This window comes from Thalia democratica, unplaced genomic scaffold, assembly GCF_965202585.1.
Source record: "Thalia democratica unplaced genomic scaffold, ktThaDemo2.hap1.1 HAP1_SCAFFOLD_352, whole genome shotgun sequence".
NCBI classification, from domain to species: Eukaryota; Metazoa; Chordata; class Thaliacea; order Salpida; family Salpidae; genus Thalia; species Thalia democratica.
The window spans coordinates 38,805-58,386 of NW_028139431.1; the positions used below are offsets into that span (position 1 = coordinate 38,805).

The following is a 19,582-nucleotide window of genomic DNA, read 5'->3' on the forward strand; positions in this document are numbered from 1 at the left end:
AACATTAAAATTGAAAAAAAATCGACTAAAATATCAAAATACTATATTTAAATCTGCAAGTATATAGAAAAATTTCTTAAGAAAACTGAAAACTAAAGACTTATAGCTAGCTAAAGATTAAACTAAAAAAAGATTAAAAAAAATTATTTTTCCTAAAAAAATTAAAAACAAATAAAAACGTTAGCTTTAGGGTTAATTTTTTTGTTAGAAGTGTAAATTTTTGTTTAAAACTTTTAAAATTTTCAATTAAATTATTTTGATTATTTAAAAGTTTGACTGAAAATTTTTATCTAAAAAAACAGCTACAGGAATGTGAAGCTTGTAGAGCGCCTTCAAAAAATTTCATCAATGACTCATTACGTCATCAGTCGTCGGCGGTTGTTATGGTGACGTCATCAATAATTTTGACGTCATCGACTGTCGCCGGAAGGTCTCGGTGGTAATTTCTCGGTTTTCTGCGGTACTTACGGTGAAGGTTCATTTCCGGCTCCTCACCTTCGAATTCTGTAAAATATTTTGCATGAGAACTCACAATTTGCTATTGATTGTTTCAGTTACATAAAATTTAATTCAACCCTTTATAAATTGTATTGCAGCTGTAATTTATTATAAATTATTCAGACTTTTGAAATAGTCTACAAGTTTTATTCTGTAGAAGCTGTAAAACAATTGTATTGTTAAAAGTAAATTTAAATTTATTACTTAGTTTTTGCTTAAGTAACAAAATAATGCAATCAGTATTCAGCTTTTTATAAAATGTATATAAATAACATGTTAGACCAGGCTTTCCCAAAATGAGTGATATTGCCATATATCGATACACAAACTGGGGTGTGACTTAGTCAGCTATCAGTCAGCAATAATTGGGGGCGATAAAGTAAAAGGTAACTATCTAGTAAATGGGCGGTATTTTTTCAAATGGGTCAATTGTTTTTAATTAAATTTATGCAGGGAGGATTAAGAAAATGAGTTTTGAAAACCCTGCACATATTTAATAGTTAAAGCAACCTTACTTCTTTACTAATTTTATCATTAGAGTTCATACGGTAGATTAATATAACCACAAATAATACATGCCAACCAAACAATATTCTGAAAACAACGACTATTGGGAAAGTATTTTTAGCTTGCTGACTACTGCAAAGACACTGATGATAATCTGAACTGATATTGTGCGTTTAAACACAACTTCAGCTAAAACTGACATTGTTTTAGAGTCGTTACGACTTTGTTGTGTCTTTTTTTACTGCTCCAAGAACAAAAGCACTAAATTTCGCACGTTTAAACTGACTCTGCTTACGGAAACTTCTATTGTTTCGCATAAACTTCATCATACTTTACACAAATTCCAATGTAAAGTATGTAGTTCCCGGTTGTACTTAATAACTTATAAACAAACATACATGGTTACACTTGAATGCATGCTGTTATAGCGATTTGCTTTTTACTTTGTTACAAACAGACTTTTATTTACGTCAACTAAAAACTTTAAAGTTTTGTTTAGAGTTGGAAATAACTTATAATAGTATGTTAATAATTGAATCTACACTTCGTAAAAAAAGGAACAGTAACTTATCTGTGTAGATTACTGAAACATTAAAAGGTTGTGTTGTGGAAAGTGCATCCAAACATTCTAAAACTTATTTTTTTAAATATTTTAATATGGAAATACAAATGAAACATAATTAGCATTTGATAAGGTTTTAATAAAATATTATAAAACTTTAAAAAATTACATATTACTGTACAGTACAACTTGGTAATTATATATATATATATATCTATATTTTTAGAATCAAAGGTTATTCTCATAATACAATGCTGTTACTTAGATTTTTTACAAGGTTATTATTTAATTTATTATTACTTCTTGTGCAAAACTTTCTATTACAAAACTTATTAAATAAAATCAACAAAGTAATTATAGTGAATGTTAGCATAAGTAAAAACATAAAATAAATTCATTGTGCTGAAAAAGATCTGCATCCAATAAAAAAAAAATAACACTGGAAAAAAGCACTGTTACTTAAATTAATTTCAATAATCATCAAATTAAAAACTGTGATTGAACAAAATAATAAAAACTTAAAAGACTTTTCCTTCGAATTAATAAAAGCTATTTAGGAATTGAAAGTTGTTAGAACTCAACACTTAAAAATTAAAAAGAATTAGTGAATGTGTAACTGACTTGATCAACTTTTTTAAATAATAGTAGAGATAATCATCAAAAATCTTTATCAAAAAATTGGAATTTTTCATTCCAGTCGAAGCAGAATCTGTTTTTTTAATTGGTTTAAGTACATTTAAAGTGATGCATCGTTTACAAAAAAATTAGGTTATATTAAAGGCTTGAAAGCTTTCAGTTTTTTATTACATATTTTAGATAGTTAGTTTATGGAAGGTTAGTTAAAAAATACTCACTTAATTTTATTTAACTTGATTCGTTACAACATAGTTAAAATTTTTCAACAACTATAGTATTTATCAAGAAACATTGAGATTTAAATTCGAACAAATTACTTTTTTCTACATACTTAAAGATAAAAAATTTGTTTCATTAAAGACATTGGTTTCCATTTAGAATTTGAGCATTTCTTTACAAATTCTAAATCTTATTAAAAAAATAACATTAACTAATAAACTAAAACTGTGATTTAGATCAAAACTTATCATAAGTGAAAATATGTTGATACCTGTGTGCCTTGTTAAAATATTACTAAGCTGTCTGAAATCTACGTTCAAAATTATTCCAAAACACAAGAAAACAATTAAAAATCTTTTTAAAATAAGCAAGTTCGTAAAAACTTTTTTTACGTGAAAAAAAATTATTATTAAACATAAATATACTTAATTTGTAGGATAGTGGTATAATTTAAATGTTCGTAAGGTTCATACGTTATTCATTGCATTCTTAACATTTAAATAAATCGTTGATTTATATGTTTTTTTAAGTCAATCAAAGCATGATAACAAAAAAAAACGTCTAAAGCAGAGTTTCCCTAAGTGGCCGCCTTGGGGCCATGAGAAAAATTTAGGGGGCCATGAGCAGCAAAGGGGGCCATACCTTGAAACTTACACTAGAAATTCTGGAGTTGATGATGAAGAAAGAAGAAAAAAAAAAGTGTATTTTAGGGTAATTTTGGAACTTACAATAGACATTATTAGAAAATTTCAGTAGTTTAGGGGGGCCAAAGGGGACCATAAGCTGTAAAAGGGGATCTATGAGGCTACAATTTTACACTAGATATTTTAGAGTTGATGATCAAAAGCAAAAAAAAAAAAATTTGGGCATTTTTATTTCTAGTTTTTTTGAGTAATCTTGTTGGAGGGGCCATAACGTTTTTAATTTCTTTAAAGAGAGCCTTTAAAATTAGAAAAACCTGGTCTAAAGGAACTTCAGATCAAAATACACAAGTTTAAACAGACTATTCTAGAAACTGGAAAAAACCCTTCAAAAACTTTTGTAAGCAAAATAATAATTTATGGGAAAGCCTTATCTAACAGACGCAAATATGGGTGAGAATTTATCATAACCAACATAACTTTCATTAAATTAATTAATTTCACTAAGTTTTACTACCATGTACATAGAAACTGACCGGTAGCGAAGTTTTTGAGGAAACTGTTGTGAACTCTCATGAATGACGTGGTGCTGACGTCACAATCAATTTTGAACATGGCGGAATTTTCGTCGTCGTCTATGAGGAAGGTGTCTGTTGATATATTGTTTTGTTTGTTTAGTATTTTGTTGTTATCTTTGATATTATTAATTTTTAGTTATTGTTATTTATGAAATGTAGTAGAGCAAGTTATGATTTTCGGGCATGAAACCTATTTTTAAATTTTTAGTTTAAACTTGTATAATTTTGGAGAATAAATTGTAGTAAAATGGTATTAAAATTTTGTGTTTCAATCTTCTTAGAATACTTATGGTAAACTAGCTTAGCTTCAATTTTTACTAAATGACATTAAATGTTATCATTAAAGTTAAATACACATAGCTAACCATTGGGAGGCGGACTGGGAAACAACAGGGACAATTTTTGTTTCGATGACAAATTTCTTCGGTTGATTGGCTGAATTAACAGTAAATCCTGTCGAAAATTAAAAAAAAAAATATTATAAACACGTTTGGTGAGAGTTATATATATAAGAAATATTCTTAACTAGATAAAAAAATTATATCAATATTTGGATTAGTAGCCAAAATTACCTGTATAAACTACTTATTTTTTGTAATTTATTTTTTTATAAATTTACAATATACTGACTTTCTGATTGTATTAAATTTTAAAATGTATTGCCATAAAACTTAAATTCATAATATAAACTAATAGCAAAAAAACTATTTAAACTATTTACGTACATACTGTTAACAAAAACAACTACTTTATTCGTATTAGCTTATTGTAAATATATTAAATAAAAAGGAGATACAAACTATTTTTCAGATTGTTATTAGAAAATAGAAATTCTTGTAGTAATTCTATAAATCATTGCTTAAGGTAAAAATAAAAATACTAATGCTAACATAGTTGAAATAAATGATGTATGTTGTGTCATTGTCTCTGTCAAAATTTTTCATGAACATGTTTATTTTGCTTTGTTCGTTATACAAGGCCGGTGCGTTCACATTCGTTGTTGGTGAATTTCTGGTCATATTAAAAATATTAATACATTTTAATCAAAAGCAAAATTGTAAATGATTGTTTATTATTGATAGAAAAAAATGTAAAAAGTAAGTTTTGTAAACGTGAACAAAAAGTATGATTCCGATTTATTTTCATGCAATTATTATTTTTATACAATTATTATTTTCATTAAACTAACTCAAAGATAATTTTTAACACTTTTAAACAAGTCAATTCTTTTTGATAAGTTAAGTTTCTTTTTTAAACTAAATCACTTAGATATACACAAAATATAACAAACTGGTACTGAAATTTATAAGAAATAATACTAGTTATTTAATAAATGATATAATAAAAAAAAAAAACTTTTTATTTTCATCTGAATTTCTCTGTTTTCTTCTATAGTTGTTTCTTCTGTTTGATTTCTGTAAAAATTATTATAACAAAAATCTAACAATAATTTTGTTCGGAAACGCAAAATACTTGTACAGAACTTTTTAAATTTTTAAAAAGAAATTCCACTAAGTATGGGCGAAAATATAAAATTCATTTACATATGGAAACTTAACAGATTGAAATATTGGTAAAAATAAAAACTTTATAAAAATATTTAGAAATAAGTTTTAAAAAGATTTTAACAAAAATTGTAATTATCAACAAACTTAGATTTGAAATCCTTTTAATAATTACTTCAGAAGTTTAGTCTCAAAGTAATCAGTATATTCTTATACAATTACACGATTTAAAATATTATTTAAAACTAAAATATTAAACTAACTTTTTCGTGATATTTTTGTGAGTTTTCGTTTGAATGGTAATTTTTAACCCATCTATCTAAATTCATAGAACTTGTCCTGAAAAATATTAATTGTAAAAAAACTTAAAAAATTCATATTAAGAAAAAAGTTAAGTATTGTTTATCATGCAATTTTTGTTATTAACTTATAATTGAAAAATTGAATATTTTTTAAACTTTGGTCAAAGAAACTTTTTAGACTTTTTTTTTCAAATCTGCTTCCCACAAGTTGTTTGTAATATCTAAAAGAACATTTCCTGAAGATTTAAAGTAAATTGTTTAAAAATGAAGGAAGAAATAAAGTTTTAGTGAATTTTTCAAAATTCGGAGAAAATTAGCTTTTTGAAACTTTTTGATCCCATACGGTTTTATCATTTTTTTTTACAAAACTGGTTATATCTCAACAGCTAATTGTTTATTTAATTTTTATAAAAATTATCTTGTAGTGTATACTATATGCTTTTAAATGAGAGCCAACGTTGTTTTTGTAGAAAAAAAAATGTTAGAACTCCCTATGCCCTTAGCTTATTTATAAATTTATAATAATTGTAATATAATTGATATACTTGTTTCTTAAATAAGTACTTGCGATGTAAACAAAACTGTTAACAGATTTCAAATAACAATCAGCGGACCTGATAGTCTCTGTTTCGTTAATTTCACTGCAGGGTTTTCCCCATTCTGGTTGTTATGAAGCCTGTAGTTAGCAGTTGGCGGGGGTGGAGGCAAATTGACCTGGAATATTATTTAATGTATTTTGTTGAGAAATGTACTTTTGTACGAAAAAACATCAAAAGCTAATATTAAGACAAACTGAACTAAATATTATTAATATGAACTTTTTGTTGAAAGTAAGAGGTAATATTTTTTAATTACAAATGACTTTAAAATTTAATTTTTGTCTAAAAATTATAAGTTTACAAATGTATGTTAAAGACCAGCTTTAAACATAAAAATATATCAAAAAAAATATGTTAAAAAATACTAAACCTTAAAAACGATGCAAACTTTAAAAACGATATCAAAAACTATAAATTTATTAAAACAAGATAAAAAACAAGCCTACAAAAAAGCAAATATTCGTTAACAAACACTTTTTGAGTATAAATTTAAATTTCAAAAAGTTAAGTTCTAAATCAAACCTTTTTGTTTTTAACGGGTGTTTGCAACGGAGAAACATGTGAATCAAAATTGTTAGTGGACGACTTCGGTGGACTAGCAACAAATTTCTGCTTTTTACTTGCAGCTTTCGAGTCACTTATTAAATTCTGTTTGTTTTTTGCTTGGAGCACCACAGTTGTCGGTGATTTAGTTGTCTTGCCTGTTAATTATTATTGATAAAAATTTACTATTTGATAGGAATTTTGTATAAAACTAAAAAAATACTTATTAAATAGTTGTTCAGTAAAGAAAAATTGTGTTAGAATCACATGTATTTAAAAGTATAATTTTGTAAAAATATTAATTTGTTGTTTAGGTTTTTCAGCTTACTTAAAGTAAACTTTCTTCCTACAGTAGTAAATAGCAGTGAATAATAAATGTTTTTAATTTCTTACAAAAAATAATATATTTCAAAAAATTGTTTTAGAATCACATGTTTTTAGAAGTATAGTTTTTTTGTAAAAATAGGTTTTTTAGCTTACTTGTAGTAAACTGTTTTTCTACGGTGGTAATTTGTAGTGAGTAATAAATGTTATCAATTTCTTACAAAAAGTAATATATTTCAAACAATTGTACATTTACTGCACATTAAAAAAGTTCTAATAAGTCTGATCTAGTTCTAATATGAACTGAAACAGAAAAACAAGTTTTATTTAACAAAAACAAACTTTGCACGGGATAGTGAAACCTCTTTCTGAATGTCAACCCGATTTCTTCCTTCAGTTTTCTTTTCAACAATCTGTGGTAGTGGGGCGTCTCGTTCGTTTGTCGGAACAAACTGAATATCCTGAAACAGTTTTTGAAAAATCAGTTAGTTTTTACTTATATTGTATCAGAATAAACTAGTGATGTACCGGAATCACTATCCGGGTCCGGATCCGGCCGGATATTACCATTTTTGTCTGATATCCGGGTCCGGCCAGATCTTAATATGAAAAAAAAATCCGGATCTGGTTCCGGCCGAATTCTAATTTGAAAAAAAAGTCCGGATCCGGGTCCGGCCGATTCGGATCTAGTTAGTAAAAAAGAGCATACAGAAAAGTATTTTTTCAAAAACAAACCCTGTGTAAATTAAAAAGAGTCATTTTCGTCAGCAAATACGTTCGAAAATTAAAAACCTACCGTGATTGGCTCATTTTGTACACGTGACTAAATTACATTTGTTTACATTTAAACTATGAAACAAACATTTTAAAAACGCAACTCTTTACCTATGTTGTAAAATTAAAAACTTTACTACCAAGTTGTCAACCTTATGGCTAGCTGTTCTACTGATTATTAAATTAAAGTATTTTTAGACTCAGGCTAGTTTATACTCACTCGCTATTTTGACTAGTTAATTTTTAGTTCTATTTTGTCTTAAACAGTGGCAACCCTGCTAGTTTGAAAATTTTTAGGAATTATTGAAAATCTAAGGCTGCCTCAGGCTAGTTTAGTTTTTTATAAAAACTCAGGCTAGTTTTAAGGTTTTTTGAAAAACTCAGGCTAGTTTTCTTTTAGATTTTGAATGAGTTTGAGATGATCCAGTTTTCAATATTTTGTGACCTTCTAGTTAGTTTTGTTCAAGAACTTGATTTTAATTGATTTTAGATTGATAAGGCTATAGGAGGGTTCACCTTGATTTTTACAAGTTGATCTTATTTGATAGATTTTAATCTTAGCTACCAGATACTTTTTACAGCTAACAAAATTCAAAGTAGTTTTCGAAATCCAAGGGGTCAAAGCCGGCCAGCTCAATAGCTTTCTTATAGAAGGTGCAAACTAAAAAGGCGAAAAAAAACATTTATTAAAAGTCTATCTCCTCCTACAGTTTTCAGCGATCTTATTCAAATTTTCACAGCTTCTCTTTACTAAATTTTAAATCATTTGAGTGTATTTGAGTGCAGGATTTTTTTTGTTTTGAGAAAAAGTTTCCTTTTTTTTAAAAAAAGGTCTTTTTTTTGAATTTTAGACCTTATATTTGTAAGTTTCAATAATTTAAAATTCCAACACTCAAAAGCTTTTAAACTGTGTAAGGAATATTTTTTGAAAATTTGAGGTACCTAGCTTAAAAAACCTAGGAGGAAATAGATTTTAGTGAAATGGATATTTCCGCGTTTTTAGCTTGCGCCCTCCATTAGGTCCCTATGTAACTCTCCGGCTTTGGCCGTTTATATCTCAAAAACTACTTTGAATTTTATAAAGCTATAAAAAGTATCTGGTAGCTAAGATAGTATTCTATTAAATAAGATCAACTTGTAAAAAAAATGTTTAACTCCCCTATAGCCTTATTTGTAAACATTACTTAAAATGTTCAACCTTGTGGCTAGCTGTTCGACTGGTTATTAGCTTAAAGTAATTATTTTTTCGTTTTCCAAAACCTCATTTTGACTCAGGAAAGTTTATAATCACTCAGGTTAGTTTTTTTGAATCAAAGAGTGGCAACCCTGATGTTAGCTAAAATTAGGTGATATTCTGGTTGCCAAAAATCATGGAAAGTTTATAAGTTTAGCAAAAAAGATATTTTAGTGTTTATTATTGTTCTTTCAATTTGAATTTTTTTTCCTGTTATTTCAATTTCAAGTTTTTCTTTTGTCCTTTCAATTTTAATAAAATTTAAATGTAAATTTTGCTCAGAAAATTAGCAAACATACCAGCTACTATTTTTAACGGTTAATCTTAACTAGACCTTAATAACCTATTATAAACTTTCCTATTATCTAATTATTTTGGCAGCACATTAATACTTTTAGTCTAAATTTCTTTAAAGTATAATTTTTCAAAATTCAAAAGTAAATAGTTAGATATAACACATAAAAGGTAAACTTCATACAATTATACTTAGCTAGTAGTTAGTTATATAAAATTGCATTTATCGTACATAGTAGTTTTTATACTAGTTCCATTACAAATAACTTATAGTATTAAGAATCCGGATCCGGCCGGATTCTAATTTGAAAATAAAGTCCGGATTCGGGTCCGGCCGGATCCTAATTTGAAAAAAAAGTCCAGATCCGGGTCCGGTACATCACTAGAATAAACACAGTTTTTACATCTTAAGAAGGATGATGTACAAAAAAGCACAAAATGTAGTTTTAAAGCACACACAATTTCTTAAAATTATCTATACAATAACTGACTTAACTTTTTCATAAAAAATATTATCAAAAAAAGAAAAACATACAAACAATCAAACAAACCGGTTCTTGAGGTCGTCCACGGTGTTTTTCACCGCGTCGTCGATGAAGTACTGGTCGCTGGTCTTGTTGTCCACCACCGACAGCAACCTCCTGCTGTTCCTGTGCACCTCACTGCTGACGATGGCCGGCAGGTGGGGCCGCACCTCGTTCGGATGATTTAATCCGTTGAACGGTCTGTTTCAGTTGTTACTTGTTTTTTTGTGTTAAATTTAGGAAGAACAACAGTGAGTGAACACAGCAGTTTTAAGGTGGACGGGCTGTTTTTGCACCAAGGGTAACTTTTACTCGACTTTTGCACAAGGTAAAGGTCAGAGTTGGAATTATGTTTAGGTTCAATGTTGGAGTTGGGATCGAGATTAGAACTAACGTTAGGGTCAGGATGATTACGCGCAAAGCGACGCCATGCATAAGTGACACTCACTCGTTACAAGACACTAATAGGGAAATATATGTATAAAACTAATTACCAGTTTTCTATACTTTTTGTTATTTATTTTTAGTCAATAAACTCTACTATTGATATTTTAAAATTTAATTAAGTTTGAAATCAAAACAAAATAGTAACAAAACAATTCCAACCTGCACGACAGTGTGAATGTGCAGACCATGCATAGAGCGAAGAATGCCATTAATCTCTGTTTCTTGTTGCTCGTGTGAATGGTGTACGTCTCACCAGATTGAGCTCTTGGTTGGATTATACGCACCTTACTCAGCAACCCCTTGCATTTCAGTACCTGGGAATGTCGGGTTGCTTTTATACGGTGATACAAGGTATTTAAGTTCAACTTCACCAGGAAGCAAAGTATCAGGTTTGTTTACAGCTCTTTTTATTAAGGGCATAGGGGAGTCCAACATTTTTTTTTTTTACTGAAAATAACATTGTATCTTATATGAAAGTTTAAAGTACAAACTACAAGCCAGTCTTTATAGAACTTAAAAATCTTATTTAACTTTTGAGATATTGTAATTTTTATAAAAAGTTTTCGATACAAACGTATGGACCGCAAATTTTTCAACGTCAATTTCCTCGAAAACTTAAAAAATCACTAAAAATCTATCATCTCCTTCATTTTTTGAGCTAGAGACCTCAAACTTTCAGAAAACGTTTCTTTTGTAATTTATAAAACTTTTAAGGTTGGAATTTTAAAAATATAAAAAAAAAATTTTAGATAAAAAAAAACAAAAAAAATAGGTGGTATTTTTAATAAAAATTTTTATTTTTAAAATTAAAAAATTCCTGCTTTCAATCTTTCTAAAATTTTATAATACACTTTCTGTGAAAATTTGAATAAGATTGCTTAAAAAATGAAGGAGGAGATAGATTTTTAGTGAAATGGTCTTTTTTCGCATTTTTAGTTTGCGCCTTCCATTAGGAACCTATTGATGTCACTGACTTTTTTTCCAGCGGTTAAAAATGTCTGATAGCTCAGATAACACTCAAAAAAAAAAACGATCAACTTGTAAAAATCAAGGTGGACCCTCCGTATGCCCTTAAGCTTTTAGACAAACAAGTTACAACAAAGTTGTCATTTTTTAGAGCAATAAAACTAGCCCGAATCAGTCTTATTGTATTGGCTGAAGTTAAATTAGGTAATTAAATTAAACATTTGAATAATTAAATTTATAATTCAGCTAAAAAAATACCAAAAAAAATAAAATTATATACTGTAATTTGAGTAAAAATTTTGAAAATTGTTCTGAGTTTGGCAGAAATAAATTTAAGCTAATGTGAGTCAGTCTGAAAATAACAAAACGATTTTTAATAAGTTGTAATTTATAAATTGACCTGAGCGAGTAACAACCTTACTACGTTTTAAAACTTAACACCTACTTTTAAAAGTAACACATAATAATAACATAATAATAATAACTTTTTTAAATTAACAACACAAAAAGAACTCACAAATCAGTTTAAGTTAACTCTGAAAGTTTCTGAATGGAAAAAACAAAACAACTTAAAACAGTTATGAATTACAGCAAAACCACTGATAGTTCTAAATTGAAACTTTCTTTAAATTGTTTATAATTTGAGTAACTCTATCAACAAATCAATTTAAAATTTGACTCAAAACATTCAGCTTTATTGTTTTTATAAACCTCGCTTGTAAGGTTGTTGTTTTCCTGAACGAGCAAGTTGATCTCATCTTGCTGCTCTTTGTTTATTCTTTTTAAATTTTCGTTTTCATCATTCAATTCATATACTTTGTTTTTCAGGTCAATGAATTCCTGTCCATGAAAATTTATGGTTAACATGTCCATTTTTAATTTGATTTATTTGAAAAATTCTTAACATAAAACATAAATTAACATGTCTATTTTTAGTTTGATTTATTTAACAAATGCTTAACATAAAACATAAAAAAGAGCAAATAATAAAAAGCCTGTTGAAAGTAAAAAAAAAACGTAATAAAGGCTTGAAACAGCTGTCAAGGTACACATATAAACTATGATGTTAACCATGTGTGTGTATACATTAAACAATATTACAAAGAAATAAGCTTTTTGTAGTTTTACAGTGTTGAAAGCTGTAAAACTAAAGTTTCATGAACTAAACAAACACAAACAGTTTTTGAACAGTTGTTGTTTCAGCAAATTAGCTTTCAAGTACAATTCAAAGCATAATTTCACATGTAAAGTTTAAAACAACATAGACGCTTGTCTTTTTTATTTAAATAAGCTTAAATAGACTGTAAATAATTTAATTCTATTTAGAAAGTTTAATATAATTAAAAGAAAGAAAGTAAGAATACAGTTTATTCTAAATTCTTGAAAGTTTGAAAAAAAGTTATGATATATATTGATTTGTCTTCAATGGAGTTAAAGACTGGTAAATATTAAATCATTAAAGATTTTTTTCTAAATTTCAGTCGAGTTTGTTCAGATAACAACAGATAACTTCTTTAAATAAAAAATCTAGATACAAGTTAAATTAGATACAGTTAAAAATAGTTTAAGGTATTTACTTCATAGAAGGAGAGCACACATTTTTTTCTCAAGAATTTATTCAACAAACTAACTTTCGCTCAAAGAGCTCGTCAGTGCATGAAACAAATTATATTTGAATGAAAAAAAACTATTCAACGCGCTAACAAGTTGTTTTAGCAAAAAAAATAGTTAACTATACAAATTTTGGGAAAAAAAACAATAAAAATCTATCAGAGTTATGTATAAGTATAGGTTTTTAAAAATAAAACTTCATAAAAACTATTAGCTTTTGTCTTAATACTAATAAAAAACAAACCTGTTTTTTTCTTTCTCTGGATTTAGAAGCAGAAAGTCTGTTTTTTATTTGCCTTTCTTTTTGCTTGTTGCAACGCTGTTAATAAAATATAATTAAAAACAAGTTACAAATAGAAAATTATAGAAACCATAATGGAACCAATAACAAATAAATGTTATTAACGCAAATAGTACGTAATAACTGTATACAAAACAACATTAATGACTAATAAAGAGTGTAAACAACTCTGGTTTTTCAACATTATATAACAAAACATAGTGTAAAAACTTGCTGTATACTATTCAATCGTTTATCTAACTACATAACTTCTTATTACAGCAGCAAAAGAAAGATTTTGTTAGCATTTATAAAAATATACACTTAAAATCTTATTACTTTAATAAACTATTCAACAATACTTTTTAAACAACTACCTTCTTAGTATAAAAATTCAAACGTTTTAATAAAAAAAACTATTTTCAACTTGTGTCAAAACAAACTTATTCATCAATAACACTTTTTTTTGTACTGAAAAAACTAACTATTTCAATTAAATATATTCCTAATACAAAAATTTATACGTTTTAATAAACAAGACTATTTTCAACTTATGTCAAAACAAACTTTTTCATCGATGGCGTCGACGGTGAAGTTGCTGCAACCGGTGTTGGTTACATCGAACACACTGGTGCTCGCCACTTGAGGCGCTGGCACGATCGGTTTCTTCCTGCTGTTGCTCGACGCCATCAGCGGCTTCGGTTTGCTTTCTGTGTTAGAGTGTGTTAAAACTTAACTTGTGTCCGAAACACTTTATAAATCCGTGAATTAAAAGTAACAAACATTGAATCAACTTTGGATGCACAGGATTTTCGAAACCAAATAGCTGTTTTTATTATATGTTTGGTTTTAAGAAAACAATTAGTCTCAACTGCTGGAGAGACTGTTTTTATTTAATAGCTGTTTTTATAACTCTTGAAATATATTAGTGTTAGAGTATGATAATAATATGTTGAGAATGTACTAGAAAACTATACAATCAAAAAATAAATGAAAACTAAGTTTAAAATAGACATATGTTTTTTAATACTTTTAGTAGTTTGAGTAAAAATAATAAATTGACAAACATACACTTTTATACTGAAAACTAAGACATTGTGTCTTTTAATCACCTACTACAACTAAATACACAAAGGTTTCCAACCAATTTAAACTTTAAGTATATTGTGATGCTTAATCGTACTATTCTGTTTTTTTAATTTATAATAAAACTATTTTAAAAACAGCATAAGAACTTTAAAAAAACTACAGTAGTTTTGTGACACAGCAGCATTTTTTTAATTATTTTAAAACACGGAAGTACTAAAACTTGTTAGAAAATTTTACTTCCAATGAAAACCACCTACACGTATTTAACGCATTTTTATTTTCCCGCCATTTCATGACTAGTTACACGTGTTTCTTACTATGTGTTTCTTTTTTGTAAAAACATAAAGCAAGAAAAGAATTGTTTTTATAAGTTTTTAACACAATAAAAAATAATTATGTTGTAAACTTATTAGAATTTATAAATCTTTTTGCGAAAAAGGTATATAAAATAACCGGGTAGTTATTTTTCAAAACACTCTTAAAATAAAAAACGGTAATTAGTTTTAAAATATTGATACTTTATGAAAAAGCATAGTCTAAAACTCATAATGCGATAAATTAAACATAACTTTTAGTGTTTGGACAAATTAATTAGTTAAGCTACAAAGTAAATAAAAAGAAGGTTTTCTACAGATAAAATTCTAAAATATATTACAGTTAATTTTAGAACAAAAAATTTCTTTTTCAACTTTTAGTAAATTAATTGTTTAGGATATATGTTCTTCTAAACAAACATATTTTGCCATGTGTAATTCTTAAAATAATGTACTACTTAACATTTAAACTAAATAAAAACAATAATAAATGAGCAAACTACTTATGTAATAAAATAAATAAACAATATTACATAAACTACATAATGATGTAACTAATTGTATAATAATAAATTCATTATTTCTCCTCCAGTAGTTGAGATCTCTCTATTTGTTTTCTTAAAACCAAAACATATAATAAACTACATTAGTTTATAAAAAAAAACTTAAACAACAAACTTACAAACTGAAGACTAATTAGTTTGTAAGTTGATTTATGAACTCACACAATTAATACAAAATTTATGAAAACATTAGAATTAAAAACACGCTTTATCAACTCAAAAACAGTCCTACTTAACCTACAATTTGAACGTTTTTAGAAAAAAACACAAACTGATCAAATGTTAAAATATTATTATATTTGGTTGAACTTACTGTTACTGTTGTTGTCGTGTTCTATGGTGCTGACTGCTTTAACAAACTGCTGTCGGGGCTTGTTGTTTGTTGAAAGTAGTTTGATCACCTGCGGTTGACCTGAACAAATACACAATAACTTCCTCAGTAATCTTATGTGAAAACGTAAGGTGTTTAGATAGTTTTGTGCAAAATAATTCGTTAAAACTAGTGATGTACCTTTCATATCAAGATCCGGCCGGATCCGGATATCAGACAAAAATGGCAATATCCGGCCGGACCCGGACCCGGATAGTGAGCCCGGTACATCACTAGTTAAAACAAAAAAATCTTTGATTGTGGGTAGTCTATATTATATTTAAGTCTTTGCATGTTGTGAGTTCTTAGAAAAAAAAATACATTTAATCAAAGTTGCAGTTAAGACTTCAAAATTTAAACCAACTAAATAATTTGTTTTGTATTTAACCATTCTTGTTTTTCATAATAGTTACAAGCTTCAATTTTGTCTTTTGAATCTCAATAAATTTTAAAGATAAATAAAACACAAAAATCTAACCATTATTATTAGAAGAATTGGTGACAACCACTTGTTGGTTGTTGCTTGGAAGTATTATGATCGGCTGGTTACTAACGGGGATTTCCGGCTTTATGTTGATCACTCTCGGTATGTTTGTAACCTGAAAATAATAACACGTTGTAACTTTTATACTTGAGAACAAAAACCCACTTAGGTTCAACTGATTTTTTCTATAAAAATATACTTTTAGTAAATTCTAAACATGAATTAAACAGTACCATTAAATACTAGATCATATTCTGGTTTTTTTTTCAAAAAAAGTTCAAATTGCAGATTAGGTAAAACTGTTTTTAAATTAATCCAATTTATAAACAAATAAAGCTTATTTTCAACCCTAGTGTTTTCATAAATTTTGTATTAAATATGTGAGTTCATAAAAAAAATAAACTTTTTGCAGACCTTTTGCAGTTATTCAATTGCTATTCTTTAAAAGTTAAAATACAAATCTCCAAATCTTTCATAAGATATAATGAGCCTTTTAACATTTGAATGACCTCACTAGCTTAATAAAGTAAAAATCAAGCTAACAACTGTAAAAATGTAAGAAAACAAACAAACATTTTTTTATTTTTCTAACTATTTTGTGGGGAATATCATTATATAAAACTAACGTTATTAGTGCCATTCAAACTGATAGTTTGGTGGTTGTTAACAATTTGAGGCTTCACTATTTTGTTTGTGTTCAAGCATCCAGGCTGTGGTGATGTTTTTATTTGTCTCAATGGTACCTGCTACAAAAACATTATAAGTTAGCTGCAATATTGATATGATAAACACTTTACATAACATAGTTCAAATTATTATTATATGTTTTGGTTTTAAGAAAACAAATAAAGAGATCTCAACTGCTGGAGGAGAAGTAATATATTTATTCTTTCAAAAATTTATTTTGCAAACTAAGTAACTCATTTCATTAATTACACTTTTGCTTAAGCAATGTTTAGTCTGTAAATTATCTAGAAGAAAAAAGAAAGCTACATACAGCTTTGATTATTATTATTATTGTTGTTATATTGATTTTAAAACTTAGCTAAAAATTTAAACTTCTACTAAAACTCAGTCTTAATATTAAAATTTGATTTGTTTAGTTTCTTAAGCAAAAATTTTCAGTAATAATTTGTTTTTATTTTAATTTAATTGTTTAAATGCTATTTTCCATGACTGTCACATATCTTTTTTTTTAGATTTATTTGAGCACTGACGAGGTCTTTGACCGAAACTTAGTTTGCAAAATAAATTTTTGAAAGAATAAATATAGTTCAAATTAACTTATTTTACTATAATTACAGTACTTTTTTACTTATACAGTAAAAGTTGTAATACTATTATGTTAATTAGGTAATCAATGGCACATGTGCAAAGAGAGTAGAAACAGTAATATTTAATTTTTAAACTTACAGGCTAAATTGTTTTCAACAGTACAAACTGAATAAATTTATTTAACCTTTGCATAGAAATGTTACTTAGTTGCAGTTCAAAACCACATGTGTTTACAAATAGTAAAAACAAATTTAACAGTTCTTTATTAAATTTTAAACTTTTTACCACTCGCATTTTTCTTTTTCAAATTTAATATTTAAATTTACAGTTTATAGTTTTACGCAATCCTGAATCTTACGTAATCAAAAAAAAATCTCAAAATAATCGATGCGTGTACAATAATTTCTTTTGTTCACGCATCAATAACCACGTATTTTCACAAATTGAAGTGAAACTCTTATTTGTAGTTCAGTTATAACGATTAACTTTTAAGTATTTTAATATTTACTGATTACTGCAATTTTTAACCCTGTCAATTTTATGTAACAATGTTAAATTTATGTGTTAAATTATATGATGTAAACTGTAAAGTTATATCTTAATAAACTGATTGTTTAAAAATAACAAGTACATGTAATTCAAATTTAGGATTAATTATACATTGAAATATATTTAAAAATTAAATCTTAAAAGTTAAATGTATGGTATCAACTAAAAATAGTAAAATTGTAATTAAGAACTTATGGTTTATAAATTACACAACAAAATTACCTAATAAGCCATTAATAGTTTAATGAGAAAGTATCAATTTTTTACCACGTATTCAAAACTACACAGAAAATTTTAAACAAAAGAACACTCAAAAGAGCCACTTAAAGTTTAACAAAAGCCTGTTTATTGTTCTATTTCAAAAGTAATCAACTTTTTTTTGATTGACTTTTAACGTTTTAAAGTTTAAATATGTTAAATACTGTTTTAAATTTAATTCATGAACAATTTAGGTAGCAATAAATGAATTACAATCATAAAGCATAGTGGTGTTTAAATAACTTAAAACTAAAAAATAACATTAAAAAATAAACAGGTTTTTCTAACACCATGTATAAAGTTAAAATATTTTTTTTAATATTTTCTTTGTTCATTAAATGTAGTTATCTCTTTTTTGTAAGCATAGTTTCTATTTAAAGAATAATTGTTTAAAAAAACATTTAGGACATGATTTTTTTTTAATTTGCGACTCACGCCACTTAAACACTTACAAACACTCCAAACTAATAAATAAAAGCCGACCCATTGTTTAGCAGCTGGAATAATTAGCTGGAATAAAATTGAAAAGTTCAAACCAACTTAAAGTTATACAAAAACCCTATTGAGAATAGTTTTTCAGTTGAAACTAAAAATTTAAAAGCTTAGGGAAAACTTGTTGAGGTAAAAATAATACATTGTTCAATAATGTAATACATGTTAAAAAAGAACAATTAAAATGAAAATGTGACTTTACCTTACAGGTTTTAAAATAAATTTAAGAAAACCTTTCTATGGTCAACATAAAACTTTCTTCGAGCACTAAAATAGCCTTTAAATCCAACTAAGTACAGCGATAACTAGAACAAAAATTATAAAACTCACAGTTAAAACAGTTCCATTGTTATGTTGGTTGTTAGCTTCGAAATGAAACGAGTTTTTCACTGGATTTGACGATTTCCGCTTGTTTTTATTTGAAGCTGGAACACCTGTTAATAATGAATTGTATAAAATAAATGTGTTTTCCTGAAATTATATGATTTAAACGTAGTTTTAATAATTTTGCTTACAATTTTTATTCATTTATTAGGGTACTATTTGTTTGATGTTTTTTTAAATAGCTCATACTTTGTAGAAAAGATATGTTTGTATACTAAATGATGAGCTATTTTATTGATATCCCTGCAAATAATAAAGTAAGCTTTAAATTTCGAGAACAAAAAATCTTGATTCATTTGTTTATTCTGACACACAAACTTACTTTAAAAAGCAATATTAATTAGTAATACTAAATAAAATCATTAGCCTAAAACACTATTCTATAGTAATGACGTGTATAATGTAAAGCGAAGTGAAAGAATGAGTTATTTTATCAATAGTAATTATATACTTAAAGTGATACAAAATTATATAATATACATTTATCTTATGCTTTTAAGTATAACAAATACAAAAATTAAACAATTTGATCAACCAAAAAAATGTTTAAAAACACTTTCAAAAATATAAAGCAAAGTTTAAACATTAAAAATTCTAAGAAGTCTTATTTCAAAAAATTGATTAAATTAACTTACGTTTGGTAGATACTAGTGTGTTTGGTTGAATATTTCTAACAATTTGATTTGAACCAAGGATATCATCAACATTATGAGCTGTAAATATTTATAAGTAGTAAACTTAATGAAACTATCAACAACAA

The 19,582-nt window shown here is 26.7% G+C and overlaps 2 protein-coding genes and 1 long non-coding RNA gene across 3 annotated transcripts; all 3 read right to left on the reverse strand.

Moving 5' to 3' along the window:
• Nucleotides 1-311: 311 nt before the first annotated feature.
• Nucleotides 312-4,660, reverse strand: LOC145846208 (uncharacterized). The gene is made up of 4 exons (XM_082953121.1): nucleotides 4,532-4,660; nucleotides 4,007-4,094; nucleotides 3,600-3,713; nucleotides 312-504 (listed from the first exon to the last, which is right to left on the reverse strand). Exons 1-4 carry the CDS (start codon nucleotides 4,658-4,660, stop codon nucleotides 365-367), a joined length of 471 nt encoding a protein of 156 aa, XP_082809247.1. The 3' UTR covers nucleotides 312-364.
• A 1,903-nt stretch (nucleotides 4,661-6,563) lies between these two features.
• Nucleotides 6,564-14,405, reverse strand: LOC145846209 (uncharacterized). Its single transcript, XM_082953122.1, has 8 exons — nucleotides 14,402-14,405; nucleotides 13,612-13,754; nucleotides 13,009-13,083; nucleotides 11,865-11,993; nucleotides 10,347-10,501; nucleotides 9,768-9,941; nucleotides 7,257-7,375; nucleotides 6,564-6,748 (listed from the first exon to the last, which is right to left on the reverse strand). Exons 1-8 carry the CDS (start codon nucleotides 14,403-14,405, stop codon nucleotides 6,564-6,566), a joined length of 984 nt encoding a protein of 327 aa, XP_082809248.1.
• A 974-nt stretch (nucleotides 14,406-15,379) lies between these two features.
• LOC145846211 (uncharacterized) lies at nucleotides 15,380-19,535 on the reverse strand. Its single transcript, XR_014370658.1, has 5 exons — nucleotides 19,458-19,535; nucleotides 18,769-18,872; nucleotides 16,491-16,607; nucleotides 15,859-15,979; nucleotides 15,380-15,422 (listed from the first exon to the last, which is right to left on the reverse strand). It is a non-coding gene; the product is annotated as an uncharacterized LOC145846211 (long non-coding RNA).
• Between the last annotated feature and the right edge of the window lie 47 nt (nucleotides 19,536-19,582).

Coding starts and splice junctions, on each gene's coding strand:
- LOC145846208 (XM_082953121.1), bottom strand. CDS start 4,660: ATGACCAGAAATTCACCAACAACGAATGTGAACGCACCGGCCTTGTAT. Junction 3,714..4,006: donor TCCCAGTCCGCCTCCCAATG/GTTAGCTATGTG, acceptor ATATATCAACAG/ACACCTTCCTCATAGACGAC. Junction 505..3,599: donor CCTCAAAAACTTCGCTACCG/GTCAGTTTCTAT, acceptor AATATTTTACAG/AATTCGAAGGTGAGGAGCCG.
- LOC145846209 (XM_082953122.1), bottom strand. Junction 9,942..10,346: donor ACATTCACACTGTCGTGCAG/GTTGGAATTGTT, acceptor CAACTGAAACAG/ACCGTTCAACGGATTAAATC. Junction 6,749..7,256: donor GTTTCACTATCCCGTGCAAA/GTTTGTTTTTGT, acceptor AATAATTAACAG/GCAAGACAACTAAATCACCG.